The sequence below is a fragment of the Mus caroli genome, unplaced genomic scaffold (assembly GCF_978045245.1).
Source record: "Mus caroli unplaced genomic scaffold, Mus_caroli_1 scaffold_1, whole genome shotgun sequence".
Classification (NCBI taxonomy): domain Eukaryota; kingdom Metazoa; phylum Chordata; class Mammalia; order Rodentia; family Muridae; genus Mus; species Mus caroli.
Genome location: NW_028227256.1, coordinates 35,208,073 through 35,226,016, shown reverse-complemented (window position 1 = coordinate 35,226,016; position 17,944 = coordinate 35,208,073). Strand labels below are relative to the sequence as shown.

The following is a 17,944-nucleotide window of genomic DNA, read 5'->3' as shown; positions in this document are numbered from 1 at the left end:
ATGACTCAGCAGGAAAAGGTGGTTACTGACAAGGCCTGGTTCCCTGAGGACCTGAGGGTCCCTGGGACCCACGAGGTGGAAGTAGAGAATTTTGAACGTAGTCTCCTTCCATGGATATTTTATTCCCTATTCTAAGGAGGAATGAAGTATCCACACCTTGGTTTTCCTTCTTGATTTTCTTGTGTTTTGGAAGTTTTATCTTGGGTATTCTAGGTTTCTGGGCTAATATCCACTTATCAGTGAGTGTGTATCAATTGACTTCTTTTGTGATTGGGTTAGCTCACTGAGGATGATATCCTCCAGATACATCCATTTGCCCAAGAATTTCATAAATTCATTGTTTTTAATAGCTGAGTAGTACTCCATTGTGTAAATGTACCACATTTTCTGTATCCATTCCTCTGTTGAGGGACATCTGGGTTCTTTCCAGCTTCTGGCCATTATAAATAAGGCTGCTATGAACATAGTGGAGCATGTGTCCTTATTACCAGTTGGAACATCTTCTGGGTATATGTCCAGGAGAGGTATTGCTGGAGCTAAGATGAAAGGATGGACCATCCAGAGGCTGCCCCATCTGGGGGTCCATCCCATATCAGCCTCCAGACGCAGACATTATTGCATACGTCAGCAAGATTTTGCTGAAAGGACCCTGATATAGCTGTCTCGTGTGAGGCTTTGCCAGTGCCTGGCAAATACAGAAGTGGATGCTCACAGTCATTTATAGGATGGAACACAGGGCCCCCAATGTAGGAGCTAGAGAAAGTACCCAACAGCTGAAGGGGTCTGCAACCCTATAGGTGGAACAACAATATTAACTAATCAGTACCCCCAGAGCTTGTGTCTCTAGCTGCATATGTAGCAGAAGATGGCCTAGTCGGCCATCATTGGGAAGAGAGGTCCCTTGGCCTAGCAAACTTTATATGCCCCAGTATAGGGAAACACCAGGGCCAAGAAGTGGGAGTGAGTGATTAGGAGAGCAGGGCAGGGGGAGGGTATAGGGTACTTTTGGGATAGCATTAGAAATGTAAATGAAGAAAATATCTGATAAAAAATAAAGAAAGAAAGAAAAGAAAATTAAAAAAAGAAAACCATTTAGAGTAAATAAATTATCTTTTCTTACTTGAAAAAAAAAAAAGAAAGTAGTCTCCTGACCTCCAAAGGTACACCGTTACCAGCATATGCAATGTGCACATGTATGTGCAGGAAAATTATATACGCACATACATACATGCATGCATGGATGCATATACACATGCACAAAGATCTTTCCTCTTAGCAGATCTTAAGTGTATGATAAAGTCATTATAATATTAACTGCAGTTGTATTTCTGACATATTATGCTACATATCATTCATACCTTTCACATATATGGCATGTATACATGTATGTCACATATCACACACATGGTGCATTTATACGGGTCTATTATGTAGAATGTGCAGGTGTGTGTAAATGTGTGTGTGTGCACATGCTAAATGAAATAAGCCAAAACCAAAAGATAAATATTGTATTATCACTTAAGATTCTAAGTCTATGTAGGATCTAATATCATCAGACCTACAGAAGCAAAGGATAGAATGGTAGTTTCTGGGGCTTGAAGTAGCCATGGAAGGATGAGGCAAAAGGTACATTTGTGTTAACAAAATGATCATGCTCCAAATGACCTCACAGGAGATGACGCACCTGGGAAAAATCCAAATTTTATAACAAATAGCTAAAAGTTGTCTAATTTTTTTTTACTGAAAAATATCCTATTACATATTGAAAGGGAAGAGATTTCAAACATGAATGAAAACGGTCTTATTTAGGGCCACTGTAGGGGTTTGCGAGGTGCTCGTCTCTAGGGTGAGCATGTAAATTGCTTTACTTGCAGGGTGTGAGTGGTCTTACTAACGCCTTCTCTCAGACAGACTCCCTGAGAGTATGATCTTATGGTGAGCTGAGTCTGTGTCCCTTCTGGCTTGTGCTGTAGCATTGCTGCACACTTAGTGTCTGCAATGGCATGTGTCATGTACACATTTGTATCATGCAATTCACTGTCTCACCACTCTGGGGATGGGGCAGAGCCTTGAGGCCAGGTTCACTGACTGAAATCAGGTTCCAGGCCAGGGCGCTGCTCTTTGGGACAACTTGCTTTCTTTCTTTGCTGAGTTCTGGAAGGATCCTTGCTAAGATCCTTGCCTGCCTTGTGTTCTCTGACTCCCTCTAACCCCCTCCTTTGTCTCATCCAGAATATTGAAATTATATTGAGCCTCCCCGAATAAACTCGTACTTCAGAATCATGAGCTGAATTCCATCTGTCACAGCCTTTTTTCCAGAGGTGAGGCGGCGTACTCTTGGAACTAACAGCAGCAGCGTCTTCAAGGGTGCCAGGGTTCTGCCCATTACAAAGAGAGTTATTAGCGTTTGCAGTAGACATTGCCGCTTCTGTGCTGTAGTGTAGACTGTGGTGCTGGAGGCGAGTGCAGCCTAGCCCAGGGAGGCAGTTGCTTCTGTACTGGCTCTGCCGACTCCAGTCCTAAGGATCTTCTCTCTGTACCCCAGTCTCAGCTAATTAATATCTTGACAGCTGGACAATGCCGCTGATTGATTAGACTATTCATGTATGGATTATTGAATGAGAACTGTGTATGGAATCTGAGGGGCAAAAATCTTCAAAATGCCTAGTAAACAATGGAATTAAGACCTTATTAAGATTAAGGGTGTCATCTGCTCTCCCAAAAAGAAGAAGTCAATTTTACGGCACATTTTGAACGTCCAGTGTCACTAATTTAATTAGCTAAACACTTCTGAGAATTTCTTCATTTTGTCTAAGTATTAAAAAAATATATACCGAGCAGAGTCAGCTGATAATGAGCCTGGCTTTTGTTTCTGTCCTCTGGGGACTTGATTTTGGAGTCACGGTTCCCTAGACAAACACTGCCCGGCGTTTCTGCCCCTTTCTTCAAATTTCAAAAGTAATTGGATTTGGTAAAGAAAACAATGCACACCTCTCCTGTAAATTGGCTGCCATTCCTGACCAGGTACTTCAGCCAAGAGAGAAGAAAATGAATCCGCCCTGCCTCTCCCTCCCACCCCCATTCTGCAGCAGTCTTATAAGTTGAAATGCAAATAAAGAACTGGAGGATGCAGTATGCTTGCTGGTCTGGGTAGGGATACACAATGAAGCCCAGTGGTGTCTCGGGAGCAGTTTATGTGGTCAGGAGTAATAAGTCTGGGGGACTTATCCAGCCCTCATCTGGAACTATTCTTGCTGAGTGGTTTTCAAAGTGCTCTGTAGAATTCTAACATCATTCCAGAAATGAGAATTGACTGCCATTTTCTCTAATTCACCAGGAGAATGAGAACTCACTTGTGTGGAAGGAAGCGCCCACAGTTGGGAACTTTATCACACATCTCCTCTGGGTAGCTGGCTCTCTCCTCACAACCCCAAATGGGAATTTGCAGGGAAGCTCTATGATTCACTTCAAAGAGAAACATTTAAATTAACTATAAATTCCATTTTGTCAACTTGAGCCTCATAGATGCAGAATGAGGCAACACAGATTGCTTGGGGCCAGCACAGAAGCCTCTGCAGGCAAAGGCACTTGCTGCCAAGACTGAGGACAGAAGGACAGGAGTTCTAGCGCCAAGACTCACATTGGAGAAGAGAACTGATTTGTACAAGTTAAACTCTGACCTTAGTACATGTGCCCTAGCAATATGCCCCCCACACACACTTCATTTTTTAAAATGATAAAAAATAAAATAAAATGTTTTATAAAGCTATGCCCTCACCAGAGTGCATACTACCTCCTTCCAGAACTATAGCATCATTTTCTAATAATTCCACCATGTTCTTCATTTATCCAGAAATCAATCCCTCCATAAGTCAAAGCCTCTTCATCTAAATGCCCGTGGAAATGTCTCAAAGACACGGCCGGCTGTGTATTTTACTAGTCTCTTAGATGCTGCTCATCCCGTCAAGTTGATAACTGTGGTTGACCATCAAAGAGCCCATGAGAGAAGGTGGCCTCACTTGATTTGGAGGGCATGGTGCCTTTTATGAAATGGGATATTTATCACAATTTATCACAGTACTTCATTGAAGGGTTCTCTTGGATACCACGTGCCTAGTTATTTCTATCATGGGCAAAATTAATTAGTTTGTTTCACTTGTGAGTTAAGTACCACATTTCAGGGGCTTCGGGATCCCCACGATTCCGAGTAACAGTTTAGGTGTTGGAACTTCAGAATTAGTCCCAGCTAAACTCATCCTTTAAAGCTATAAGGGCTGATTCTCGCCGTTGTGCACTTGACCATCAGAATGACACACTTGGAGTGTGAGCCTGAGACATCACATAAACTTGAGGGAAATTCCGATATGGGATGACAGCAACTTGTTTCTTCCGGTTCTCTGAACTTTGTTTATTACCGTGGAACCGTGCTTGGATTAAGACTCACAAGAGTGAGATTTTATGACATTATCAGTTGTCTTTTTAAAATATGTACATTCATACCTTAATATAGTTTTCCTTTTAAAATCATATGCTTGAAAATTTAAAAAAAAAAAAGGAGGAGGAGGAGGAGGAAAAGAGAAGGTCTCCTGAGAGTCAGGAAGATCTCAGAGAGCGAGTCATCCTTGAATTACAGAAACCAGATGCCAGGGAGGCCCATATCCTGAGAGGAAAGTAGGTCAGAGCGCACCAGCTGAAGCCTCACACAGCTTCTTGGCATCACTTCCAGCCGGTTAAGAATCCCTTCTGGACTCACTGGCATAGCATGAAGTAGTGAGAAGCACTGGCACAGTACTGAAGTAGCCTAACTAACGGCTGAGAAGAGTGTGGGAACAGCAGCGCCCAGCAAGGGCTTAGTATCCCCATCCCCGGGCAGCTGCCAGGGGAAGGTCATCACAAGGGAGAGGCACCCTTTGAGGTAGAAGCTACAATGTGTTGGTGTCTGGGTAGTTGGCATGGACACAAAAATGTAAAGGACTTCGGCTTCTGGGCCCTTGTGAGAAAGTGGTGATCTCCCTGTGCTGTGACCCAGCCTGGCTTCCTGTAGAAGGAGCAGTCTGCACATTGTGGAGACCTCCGGGATTTCACAGCTAACTACACAGGGAAGGGCGGCAGGTCCTTTTTCAGGGTTAAGGTGGTTCCTTGTGTCTTAAAGAAGCTAATGCCTTTAAGAACAGACTAATGACATGCAGGGCCAACTGGCATTAAGAATGATGGTGAGGGCCAGACAGATGGCTCTAGGTAAAAGGACTTGCTCTGCAAGCCTGGTGTCCACATAAATTAGCCACATCAGTATTAAGCATCTGAAACTCCAGCATTCCTACAGCACAACAGGAAGAGGAGACAAGGCTAGTCAGCTGGAAGCTCTCAGGCCAGCTAGTCGGTACATGCAGTGCAGAGACACAATCAATCATGAGAAACCCTGCCTCAAATACGGGTGAAGGTGAGAATAGACTCCCAGAAATTGTTGTCTGACCTACGCACACACATTGGGGAAAAAAAATTAAAGAATAAGGCGATATCATTCCTACCCAGAGAATGGCAGTCTGGGAATATTGGAGTCTAATGAGTTAGTATTTTTTGAGCTAACATCTGGCGGTCTGTGCACCAGGCAGTAGACATCAGCACAGTAAGGAACAAAGTCTGAGTTCATTTCTACCTTCTCTACAGAACACTTCGGCGGTGTTTTATTATATTTTTAACTAGCAATTATTTTAAGCATATTCTGCTTCGCTTCCTCTACCCCTGCAAAATGAAAAAAATAAGTCATTACTCAGAGGGTTTTTCACCTAAAATTTCATCCTCTAGGATGTAGCAGTGAAGATTCAGGTCAACGGTGAGCTTACCTTCGTTCTTTACTTAAGAGGAGTGAATGCCAGTAGTAATTATATGAGCTCTAGGATGTATCACCAAGCAGACATTTTATCCCCATTAGTGTGGACAGACAGTCAGGAAAGGCCTTGCTGCCGTTTTTTAGGAGGATGAGCTGAGTCCTGAAATCCATGTCAGTTACCATCCTTTTCCATTGATGGTGAGCTTCGCCACTCCCCCACCCCCACGCCCGGAGGCACAGCCTACACACAACAGAGAAGCTAATCAAGGCTCATAGTGTTGTCTGCAAATTAAAACTAAAGCACACTCGAGCCCCTATATAGACTCTAAATTAATTGAGAAAGTACACCAACCCATCTGGAGTCCTTAACTCTGGGTCCACAAATAAAGATTTTTTTTTTTTTTAAATTTCAGAATCTATCCAAAGTAGGCCAAAGTCATTTGCAGACGAGGCTTCAGCCCGTCCCGTGAAGAGCAGTGTATTTCTTTCATCTTCACACAGCAGTTTTCCAAAGCTTGAGTTTCAGAGTAAGAACAAAACTCCTTGTTCTTCTGCAGGTAAATAGCTCATGGTTCCTAAGAAGGGTTGCTTAGGTCCTGGGCGTGTCTCAGGATACCCAGCTTCGACCCAACAGACTGGCATATTCTATACCATTCCAGAGAGGTGCCTTTCTAAAATAGACACTCTTACTAGGGTTTGAATATCACCGGTCAGATTAAATGACTCCCCCTTCCCTATAGCAACTGCATTGCTAGACCAAACTTTTGTAGAAACACGTGACATGATGTAATAGTAGCTAATTCCATTTCACTAGATTTTAATTCTACACATCAGAATTATATAGGCATTTTAGATCATATGCACTGCTTCACATTTTATTTACACTCTTGCCATCTCAGTTCACTCATATTTTATGTTAAGGAAAAAAAAAAGGTTTTCAAAGAAAGAAAAAATACAATTCTCAAGACAGAAGTGTACATTTCCATTTTAATACAAGTAAAATCTGATTCAATCTCTACTTACCTGACTAGTAACTCGATCGAATATTCAGAGTGACACTGGATTTATGCCCTTGCAGGTAAATGGTTATATGTAATAATCTTTATGTCTATCACAGTGCGATGACCACTATTGCTTAGTAGAGTGTGTCCAGTCAGGATGAGCCCGGCGGCCTCATCTTTAAGTGTATTTGGAGTAGGGTACATTCAGAGGCAAATGAGTTAAGTTCAAAGACATTAATGCAATGTAGTCGTGGCTAAATCTGGAAACGGAAATCATAAATTTCATAAAGAAAACGCAAAGTTGACCCTTCATAACCTTGGGCTAGGTGACAGACTCTTAAGTTGCCATACCCAACATATGAGCAACAAAAGAAAATTTAAATAAATATAATAAAATGTAAGAGTTCTGTGCATCAGAGAACATTATCAGTAATAAGAAAAAGACTAGGAATCAGGGAGTTATTGGCAGGCCGTTTATCTGATGGGGTATAGAACCAACTGTATGAGGAACCTTTCAACACAATAACAAAAAGGTGAATAATTAGATTAAAACTAATTACTCGAGTGGGTATTTCTTCAAGAATGAAAATAGCCATCTCCCACGTGGAGAAATGCCTGACATTTGTAGGTAAATGCAAAAAAAAAAAAAAAAAAAAAAAAAAAAAAGCACAAGGAGCTACCACTTAGCTCACACAAAGATGGCCTGTGTGGTGAATGGAATCAATTCAAATCAAATCAAATTGACTCAAAATCAATTGAGAATAACAAGTGCTGGCAGGGAAATGGTTCTGCTACAGGAAACGGTCTTAGTGCTTCTCAAAACCGTAGTTACGTAAGACCCCAAGTTCTAGCTCTTGGTATGTACAAAAAAGGGTTTCAAGCTACGTTCCAGTATACGCATGTCAATAGCAGTGTTGCTCACAAAATATAGACACTGTACACACCTATCGGCAAGTGGATGCATAAAATAACTTTTTATATATCCAATAGTATTCATCCTTAAAAATGAATGGAAGCACTTTAGAATGACTTTATTCACCCATTGGGACTGTCATTTCTGAGGCTCACTGCCACTGTCTACTAACTTAGGCCTAGTCCTGGAAGCTTCTGGCCTTTGTACAATCTTTTCTAGGCCTAGAATGTTTTCAGCTCTTAAGACTTACTGCTGAATAAGCTCACACTTTCTTATTCCTTCTGCTCTTTGGCTGGCTGATGCATCTCAGCTGTTCCTCAAACTCCTCTCCAATCTAACTGACTCAATCTGGACTCTCTCTTGGCCTCTGAGTGGCTCTGCTTGGCCTCATCCTAACTTTGGCAATCTGTTTTAATCTTCTGGCTCCTTCTCTGGCTCATGCTTGTCTTTCCCTGTGTCTAGCTTTTCTCTCTGCAACCTGTCTCTCTATAAAACTCTCCAGGTAAAACTGCTTCCTCTCTCTCTGCACTGCCTCTCCAGTAGCTTCCCTTTCCTCTCTCTTCTCATGAAAGTTGGGCGTATTCTGTTCTGTCTAGTCTTTCTCTGATTCGCCACTTTGTCTGCCACTCAAGTAGACATCACTTTCAAACATGGCTGCTTTCTACAAACTAACTTTAGGTTCATTGTTTGGGATTAAAGATGTGTACTAAGGGTGTGTCTGCATTCCAGCCAGAGGGATTAAAGGTGTTAAGGCTGAGCCACACCACAACTAGAAACAGGTTGTTCCAGTAAACAACACAATTCCAGAGTTCACAGTGTGGTCAAATACCCTGCAGCAATAGCACATACCCACAATCCCAGTACACAAAATTCTTGTTAGGTAGAATTCTGATTTCTAGGCTGGTGTAGACTGTATTGGGAGACCTTGACAGAGAAAGAAGAGGAGAAGAAAGGAAGATGGGAGGGGCGGTTCAGAGGTTGGAGAAAAGGAGGGGAGAGATGGATACTGATTGGATACCAATACCTGCTTCAACAAAAAAGCACTTCCAATGTGGCATTCTAACTGAAGAAGCCAGGCTCAAAAGCTCACAAGCTCTGAGGCTCCATGTGCATGATATGTGCAGAATAAAAAGGTCTGGGAACAGGGATGGAAGTGAGTGGCTACTGGGGCTTAGGGGACAATGGAGAGGCCTTGGGAGAAGCTGCTTAAACAGAGGCTTTACGTTAAACAGAGGAAAACGTTGCGCCTGGATGGAGGTGGCGTTTGCATGACACGGTAACAGTGCTCTCCACGCCACTGAGCGTTTTTGTTTCCGAATGTTTGTTTTGTATTATGAATTATCACCTCGATGAAACATAACCAAACTTCAATAATGACAAACAACTCCAGTTGTCAACTGTGCTCCCAGAATGCTGGTGAGCACATTTGTGTAAATGTTTTCTCGTGAGAGTAGCAGGAGATACGCGTGGGGACTTGGCTCCACATCATGAGCAATAGATCAGTAATAGATCTAATCGTGTATTCGGCTTTGGGACTCATTGATATTTCTTGTCTTTTCAGGACTCGCAACTTGTATCCTCTGGACACAGTAATCCAAGTAAGAATGCCTCTGTCCCTTTCTGATGTCTCTCTATTGCTTTCTGAGTTGGGGGAGGGGAACATAAATAGTAGTTTCAGAGAAGCGCCCGAAGAACTGAATCAAGAAGGAGAGTGGATGTTCCTGTGGCGTGGCCTAAAGATGGCTCTGAGTGTGGCTGTTTTGGGGAGAGCTGGCCAAAAACATAGAAGAGTGCATTTCAAAGAGATCCTAGAAGAAAGAATATTGTGCGCTGCCAGTCCTTGGTATACACGAGAGAAACAAATCAAACGGCAGGGAACAAGATGTCTGAATTAGAAGAAAATGAATAGGCAAAGAAATCCAATCAGAAGGCTTCCCAATAAATGACCTTAGACGTTATGAAGGAAGTGCACACTTGCTAAATATACTGTGCCTTCCTCCAGAAAGAGGCAGACTAGACGAGATAGGAAGTAGTGTCCTTATTGAACCAGGGGCTAATGAAGAACATGAGCTCTGCCGTCCAAGAAGGGAGCACTCTATGAAAGGGAGTTTGATTCTCTTCCTTGGCCCTTACAAATTGGCATTAATGTTGTCTGGGGCATTAAAAATACATCAGCTGCCCTGTTTGTGTCCTAAAAGCAAGCTCATAAGGACTGAATGGGCTGTGTATGTTTCTCGAGCAGCCAGTGAGCTGGGAACAGCCTTTGCTACTTAGGAAGCTCTGTAGGAAGAGAAAGTCAGTTGGCGTTGCTGAGTGTGTCTGTGGAACTAAGACTCATCCCCTGGACATCTGTGAGGCAGGAGAGCTAGAGGGAAAAGATGTCCACGCATTGTACTGGGAAGCACCATACAATTCATGCACAGGTAGAAAATGGTCACTAGGGGGAACATTGGCACATGGCATCGTATACCACCCTCTGTAGGGCTTTCTGGGACATAGCCACCTGTGGGGACTAGTAAGTCTTCTTCTCCTGTGACAAGTTACTCAATGTTTAATAAGCTTCTGTGTTATAATACTAAGATGTTAAATGTGCCGCTGTATGAAAGCACATGGTGTAGGTCCCCGTTTTATAAGTTGGGAGCATGCCTGTTCAGATGGCAGCGACTTGATCTTAAGTGCTTCCTCCCCTCCCCTTTGGAATCCTTACTCAATGACCATGACACTACAGAAACGAGACTAAGTCAGCAGCCACCCTGAGTACAGAAAAGAGTGATACCTTGTGAACAGAAAGATGGGCCCCTTCTGACACACAGCCTTAGCAGCCAAATTACAGCTCACACAGAAGAATCAACAGAGAGTACGTGTTGGAATGGGAAAAGATCCCTTGGGAGCCCCTGGGCGGGCTCTAGGTCTCCATGGAAACACAGCGAAACAGGCCTGGGTGGTCATGATGGACACCTGGCCTATTCCACACATGTCATCCTATATTCCCCAACCGAGCTAGTCACACATAAACTTCCCATTTTGTTTTCCTTTCAAAACGCTCAGAAAACCCAAACTACAGTAATATTTGCTTTAAAGATGAACAGTTGGCTAGCTCTCCTAGAAAGCAACAGAGTAGGCTCTAAGATGATGCCAGATCCAAGAAGTGGGATTAATCCGGTGATGGGAGAGGGGAGCAACTTTTCTCAGCAAGATGATTAACCAAAAATTCTGGACACCCAAAGTAAAGTATCCCTACTTTTCTTAGGGAACAAGAAGGGAGGGGTATTGGGCTCTCGGCTCATCTACAGCTCTGTCTTCTCTTGTGAAGTTCTTGGCAACATCCCTGTCTTGTACATCAGCCCTTCTTTCCCAAGGCACGGGTGTTCTAGAAAGCTCCATCATTGTTCTGATGCAGAAATGGACAGCTCCCTAGAGTGAACAGCAGTGAGCCCTGAGAGGAGGCATGGCCTCAGAGAGCTGTGTCATTCAAGGCAAGGAAATCAGAGGCTCAAGTGCAGGAGTCTGCAGGAAGACCTGTAAACGATGTGTTCATAGAAAAGAGCAAGAGATCACTGTGAAAAACAAGTGGGTGCTGCATAAATGACGGCAGGAGTTAAAAATAGGATCAATAAAACCAATAAGCAGTGGTTGCAGCCCCAAATCTGGCATATACAATCAAACCCCTCATTGTTTTTCTGATGCACAGATGGGAAAGATCAAAGAAGGCTAAGAAAACCAAAAATTCAGCACCAAGGTCCAGTTCATTGGGAACACCAGGGAAAAAAGGTCAAAAAATAAACCTCGACTAAATAGCACCCCCCCCCGCAAAAAGAATTTTAGTGGTACACAATTTGTGTAAAAACATTTTGTGTAAAAGGGAAACAAAGACTGTACACATATTGAGTAAAAACAGAATTCTGACATTAGAATTGTAAAGGCCATAACGTGAGCTCTCTTACAGAAATAGAAGAAAAGATGGAAGGTAGGGTAAGGAGCAAAAGAAGACGTTAAGACACATTTCTATAAATTAAAAAAAATAGAAATTAAATTTTCCTTGGGGAGGTTTAATATCAGACTGAAAATTGTTGAGGAAAAAAAAATACTAATGAATCAAAACTGTGAACTTGGGGCTAGAGAGATGGTTTAGTGGTTAAGAGCACTGGTTGTTCTTCCAGAGGTCCTGAGTGAGTTCAATTCCCAGCAACCACATGGTGGCTCACAACCATCTGTAGTGGGATCTGAGGCCCTCTTCTGTCTGCAGGCATATATGCAAATAGAGCTCTCCTATACATAAATAAATCAATCTCGAGAAAAGAGGAAACTGAACGTAAGAAATTATGAAGAATGCAGCTTAGGGCAGCCAAAAGCAGACCGTGGAATTTAAAAGACCAGGGATGAGGCAGGGAAGATCACCACACACCTGACTGGGATTCCCAAAACAGGGTGAGGGGAGGGGCACATGGCAGCTGAGAATTATCCACATGGACCGCTAACCCAAAGGTCCATGAGGAGGTGAATGGAAAGAAGCCCGCACGTGCACTTCACTGCCAGACATGGAGGAGGGAAAGGTTTGCGTACCCTTTAATACATTTTGTTTATAAGAAAGAAACGCCCAAGCTGATCTCACAAGCGTAGCCATGGAAGTCAGCAAACCGTGGACATAGAGCTGCAGTTAGCTGAGGGAGCTTATTAAATCAACTGAAAAATCTAGGTGGGTAGAGAGATGGCCTCACAGTTAAGGCTGGGTACCACTCTTGCAGAAGACCAGAGAGCCATTCCAGCTCATAACCCCATGGAATCCCAGATCCAGGAGACGCAGCACCCTCCTGGCTCCCTTGTGCGGCTGTCCACAGATAGTTAAGTTAAATATTTTATTTCAAAATCCCATGTAACCAAAAGCAAAACTACATGAAATTAATGTTGTCATAGTATATGTTTATAATTATCTAATTTTAGAAATTACGTATTTTATATAAAAATTTTACACACCTAGCCTGAGCAGTCCTACCTACAACCATTTATTTAAAAATTATTTAAAATTTTTATTTAAAAAATGGCTCAGTTATTTTTAAATGCAAAATCATTTTGCATGGTAAAGCTGGTTGCTTTCTACCAAGGACTCCACCAAACCCAGGAATGAGCTGGCACCCACTTTTGGACATCCTCGTAGGAAGGGCAGCCATTCCCCGCTTGCTAGGGCCAGCATAACTGTGGTATCAAAACTTTACAAGATCTGCACAAGAAAGAAAACGTGTAAACCAATGTCTTAATGATCCCAGTAAACAAGCATCCTAAGACTATGTTTGCTAATTAAATCTAGCAAAGTATAAAATACATCTCAAAGTGTAATAATTAAGAAGTCCTATTTGTCCTAGTAATTCAAAATCAGATTCTGTTCAAATACTTACGTAATTCTCTGTGGTAATTATGAAGAGAAAATATGTTTAATCTAAGACATTGAGAAAATACTTGATAAAATTCAATATATGTAATTCAAGGAAAAATGTCAATTGAGTTGGGAATGGAAGACCAAGTCTTTCCCAGGAACGGTTACCCAAGGCTGGAAGGAAGAATCTTTATCCGATTCTGTTCAGGTATTTCTCTCACCCTCTAAAGCTTCAGCAAAAGTGCCAGTTCAAATGGACCGGGTAGGGTAGAATCCTTGATCGCAGCTGTAAACTAAGAAAAGGGAAAAGTGTTCATTCGGGTGCAAATCCCCGAACTCGTTTCCCGGAGTGGTGCGATCATCACCATATTGATAGAACACTGAAAGTCCCACAGATGGATGATTAGAATTAATTAAGAAGTTTTAACAAACTATTGAGAAACATTACAGATGACCTAGCATTCGAAGGCACAGGTTAGCATTCTTTACACATTGAACTGTAGATTCGGTACAGTGCCCATCAAGTTTCAAACTTCCGCATATATGGAAGTCTGCAAGCTGGGCCTCCAATTTATAGAGCAAAAGATGAGCGTGGTAAGACTTTACAGGCAGAACGAAGTTTGAACCTCGCCGTATCAGTATTGAAAGCAAAGCTTCATAATGAAAGTAGCCAGGGAAGGTGGGTGACGGACCATGAGTCCATGGGAACTGGAGTCCCACTGAGGCTAATACTGTAGGTCAGTGTGGAGAAGCAGGTGTCTAGTGCCAAATACTTAGAATGAGAAACGATGAAATTACCTCTGCACCGTGTATAAAAATTACCTCAAGTGTCTTTAAGAGGCCAGTAAAACTGTGTGCTTTTAGAAGGTGGTAATGAGGTTTCTTGTCTATATCCTCAGTAAATATGAAAATGTCAAAGGAAACTATTGGCCAATATCATTTCTAGAAAGATAAAAGCATAGTTCGGTCAAATATGCCAGGACAGAAGTAAAAGGCTTACCCCAGAATGTTTTATCTTATTATTTTAGGCTTATAATCTGTGTTTAAAAACTCACCATTTGTATTGAGACAATGAATCACTGCAGTGAATATAAAGTGAGTGATGCAAAATGGCACAGAAGAGTCGGTACAAAGTCTGCATCTCTTTAGTTCTCAGAGACATGCAGGCAACGCGGTGAGCTCCCATTGCACCTTTGAAGGACCGTCAATTTGGATTTACCAGTCTGGGGGCAGGAAAGCCCTCCTGCCAAAGCTCCTAATGCCCCTGGAATGGTGTCCAGGGACGTACCCTTCACAAACATCAACGCCCATCATGAGCCGCCTGCTCAGAAGCTCACAGAACACCTCTGGAGCCAGAGGCTATGCACATCCTGGTGGCTGATCATAAGAAGCCTGCTCTTGAGTGTCAACAGCAAGACTCAGAGGACCATGGAACTGCAGTACAGTTCCATTCGTATAAAGTGAGAAACCGCAGTGACTAGGGAATGTGTACCTAGTGGTATGTCTATCCAGAAAGGAACAGGAAGGTTGAACTGGAATCTTCTTTCTAGCTACTTGGCAGCAGGCTAGGAAAGAGGATTGAACCCACTGGAGGCTCTCTGGGGGATCTAGACCATTTGATATTGTTTGTTTCCCACCTGGAAGGTGTTTCCATAGTTCATTTTAATTTTTAAAAACACTTTACTGTTCCCAAATCATTTACCTACGCATTTTATGTGCATTAATTCACATAAATTAAATAAAGTAAATTCACATACTGTTTAGCAATCTTTTAGGAAGATTGGCCTGGCCTTTACTTGAGCAGAACTGACCCATGGAGCAGTGGAATGTAAGAGTGACAAGCATTTGGCATAAATTCGCAAGCGTTGACCTCCTTCTGCATGGGTCAGCCCTCACTGCCCTGTTCGTTATTATCTAATACTCATATTAGACTCTAAGTGCTCATGATTGCTTTGTAATTTCTCTAATTGACCTATAAGCAAATCCAATAATTCCTTAATTTGTATTAACGACAGTGGTTTGTTCATGATTATGATTGAACAGAATATGACTATTTTAAATTTTAACAGCATAAAAGGGAAGATCTAGCTGCTTAGAGCTGAGAAAGAAAGGGAGGGAGGAAAGGAGCCATGAGTGAGCCTCCTCAATGTGCTTTGTATAAAAACAGAAGCTGAGGAGCTGCGGAGGAGGCTCAGCCTTAAGAACGCTTGCTTGGTTCCCAGCACCCACGCGGCAGCTAACAACTGTCCTTATCCACTTCCAAGAGAGCTGATACACTTTTCTCTAGAGCCACCTCACTCCTTTGATGCACAGATGTGCAAGAAGGCAAAACATCCACACACATGAAATAAAAACACAGAATTATTCTTAAAAGAAACAGATTAGTCAAGAAATAGAAGATTACGTTCTGTCTTTTCTTTGGAGCAGATAAATCTTTGACTTTGTTTTTAATGTGAGAAATTAAAGATTAAATATACTTACAGTCGTGAATACATACAAGAAATGCTAAAAGTAAAGACTGAATTAGGGAAAATTACGGAGGGAGAGCTTATTACATGAATGGGAGTAAATGTTATCTGAAGCAGATACATTGTTTAGAGTAGTAATTGCAGGGTAACAAGTAACAGAAGCGGGTGAAGTCACTGCTGCTTGCCCAAATGCACTTGAATTACAGGTGATTACAATTGTGGGAAGTGTCACAGGATGGCTGAGTCTTCTTTTGAGAGAAATCTCAGCATACTGCACGTCTATTGGGGTAGGGATACAAATCTTTTCTAGTATTTTAGTAATTTTGCTAACATTTCAGTTAAAAATTCAGAACCAAGGCACAGTTTATCACAGTCTTGCTAGACCCCGCTCACCCGCTGGCGTTTCCTTTATATTGTGCTTTTTCATTATTTTTAAGCTTTTCATACAGTGTGTTTTGAGCATTTTCATCCTCCCCCACCTGCAGTCCTCCCTCTCCACCCAACTACATGTTCAAAATAAAAAGCTAAGGCATCAAACCAGAACAACAACTGGGCATAGAAAGCCATGGACCCCACAGGTCGATTTGATTCCCTTCCCAAACTCTTCTTTGTCAGGAAGATTGTTCCCATGAGACCCAGCAGGGCACGCGCTATCTTGAAAGGAATGGGAATCAGATTATTTTTTTTATCTTTACCTCTACCAGGCAGAATACCAGGCACACCGGAGCCCTCAGTGTGTATAATCACTTATAAAGGAAGCTTTATCATGTTTTAAATGACCCGCCAGGTGATCGATCTGTTTCATGCCTCAACTCTATCCATCTCTATAGTGACTGCACCTTAAAAGTTCTAAGCTGCACTCGGCCCAAGAGTCTTCTACTTCCATTTTAGTGACTGCATCAGAAGGCATTTGTAACACTGAAAACGTGTATCATACACACATAATATATGATAGGTGGGTGGATCAATGGAGAAGGAAGGAAGATATATAGAAATGATAGAGAAATAATCTATAGATAACAGAATATAGATAATAGATGCATAGATAATATCTATAAGTAATAGATACACAGAGATTATCTAAGATATAGATAATCTGTAGATAATAGATTATCTATGTGTATAGATAATCTATATAATAGAGAGATTATAGATAATAGATGCATAGATTATAGATAATAGGTAGATAGATGATAGATAGATGGATGGATAGATAGACAGATAGATAGATGGATGGATGGATGGATAGATAGATAGATGACTCAGTGAATAAAAGTGCTTCTTACCAAGCCTGGTGACCTGTATTCAATGCCTGAGATCTACCATACAACCCAGATGATAGGAGAGAACCAACTCCCAGAGATTGTCCTCAGACATACTTGCTATGGTATACATGCCCCACCCTCATGGGGCACACACACACACACACACACACACACACGATAGATAGATGTAGAATGTATAGATTAATATCTTTATATACATTTGCATAAATCTGAATGCATTTTCACAGATATCTGTACACTGCTTTCTGTGATTCCTTTCCCTCTTTCTTCTCGGAAATTCTACTCCCCTGTGCAAAAGGACCAACCTGTACACCTTCTGCCTTACTTTTAAATGAACAATGCAGATTTCCCCCCAAAGAGAGTGGTGGCATCCAAGAGCTAATGTAAGGTGACTCCTATGAGTCCTTTCTGTGGGGCACAAGCAGCCACCTGCAAACTCCTGATCCTGAGGCTTTCTGACTGCCCTTTGTCGCTTTCCCTGGAGGCCTGGTTGAAGCTGTGATGATTCTCAGTAGCTTGTGCCCTGAACATTTCAAATTGACTTCAGAAATTGCATCACCTAAATTCTCAAAGAAGTTGGGGGTTTTATTTGCTTGAGGCTTCCCCCCAGGCCCCCCCCAAAAAAAGACAAGAAAAAGAAAAAGGAAAAGAAACTGCAGTTCCTGTCTCAATCCGGGCCTTGCTTCTCCCCAGAAAGTGCCCGTCCCTTTGGCACCGAAGTTGCCGAGAACACCCACTATCGGACTTCTCCTGTGCATGTCCCATTTGGCCCCATGTTATCTCTCCTATTCGTCCAAACCTCTTCTGTTTGCCCTGTTGCCACAACATAAATGCTGCTAAGAGCAAAGATAATGAGCTGCGGCTTTGTGCCCATGCTGACGCCAGTCCACAACACCTCCAGTCCCTGGACCCCATGTGCAATCCAACCTGGATCCTCTCAGCCTGGCTCCTTGGCAGGATTATTGGTCAAGGTAAAACATTCATGGAGATGCCTGATTGAGGTCTTTCTTTATCTTATAATGATTCCTTGTTTTCTGACTGGAACAGTTGGAAATGTTTACTGTCTAGTACTGCT

The 17,944-nt window shown here is 42.3% G+C and overlaps 1 protein-coding gene across 5 annotated transcripts in view; it reads left to right on the top strand.

Moving 5' to 3' along the window:
* The window catches only part of Aff3 (ALF transcription elongation factor 3), a 440,706-nt gene that overhangs the window by 282,293 nt on the left and 140,469 nt on the right, over nucleotides 1–17,944 (top strand). For all 5 annotated transcript variants that reach the window (XM_085836589.1, XM_085836598.1, XM_085836585.1 and 2 more), the window contains one exon: nucleotides 9,306–9,342. In XM_085836589.1, coding sequence (XP_085692715.1) covers nucleotides 9,306–9,342 — 37 coding nt within the window. The remainder of the gene's footprint in view (nucleotides 1–9,305; nucleotides 9,343–17,944) is intronic.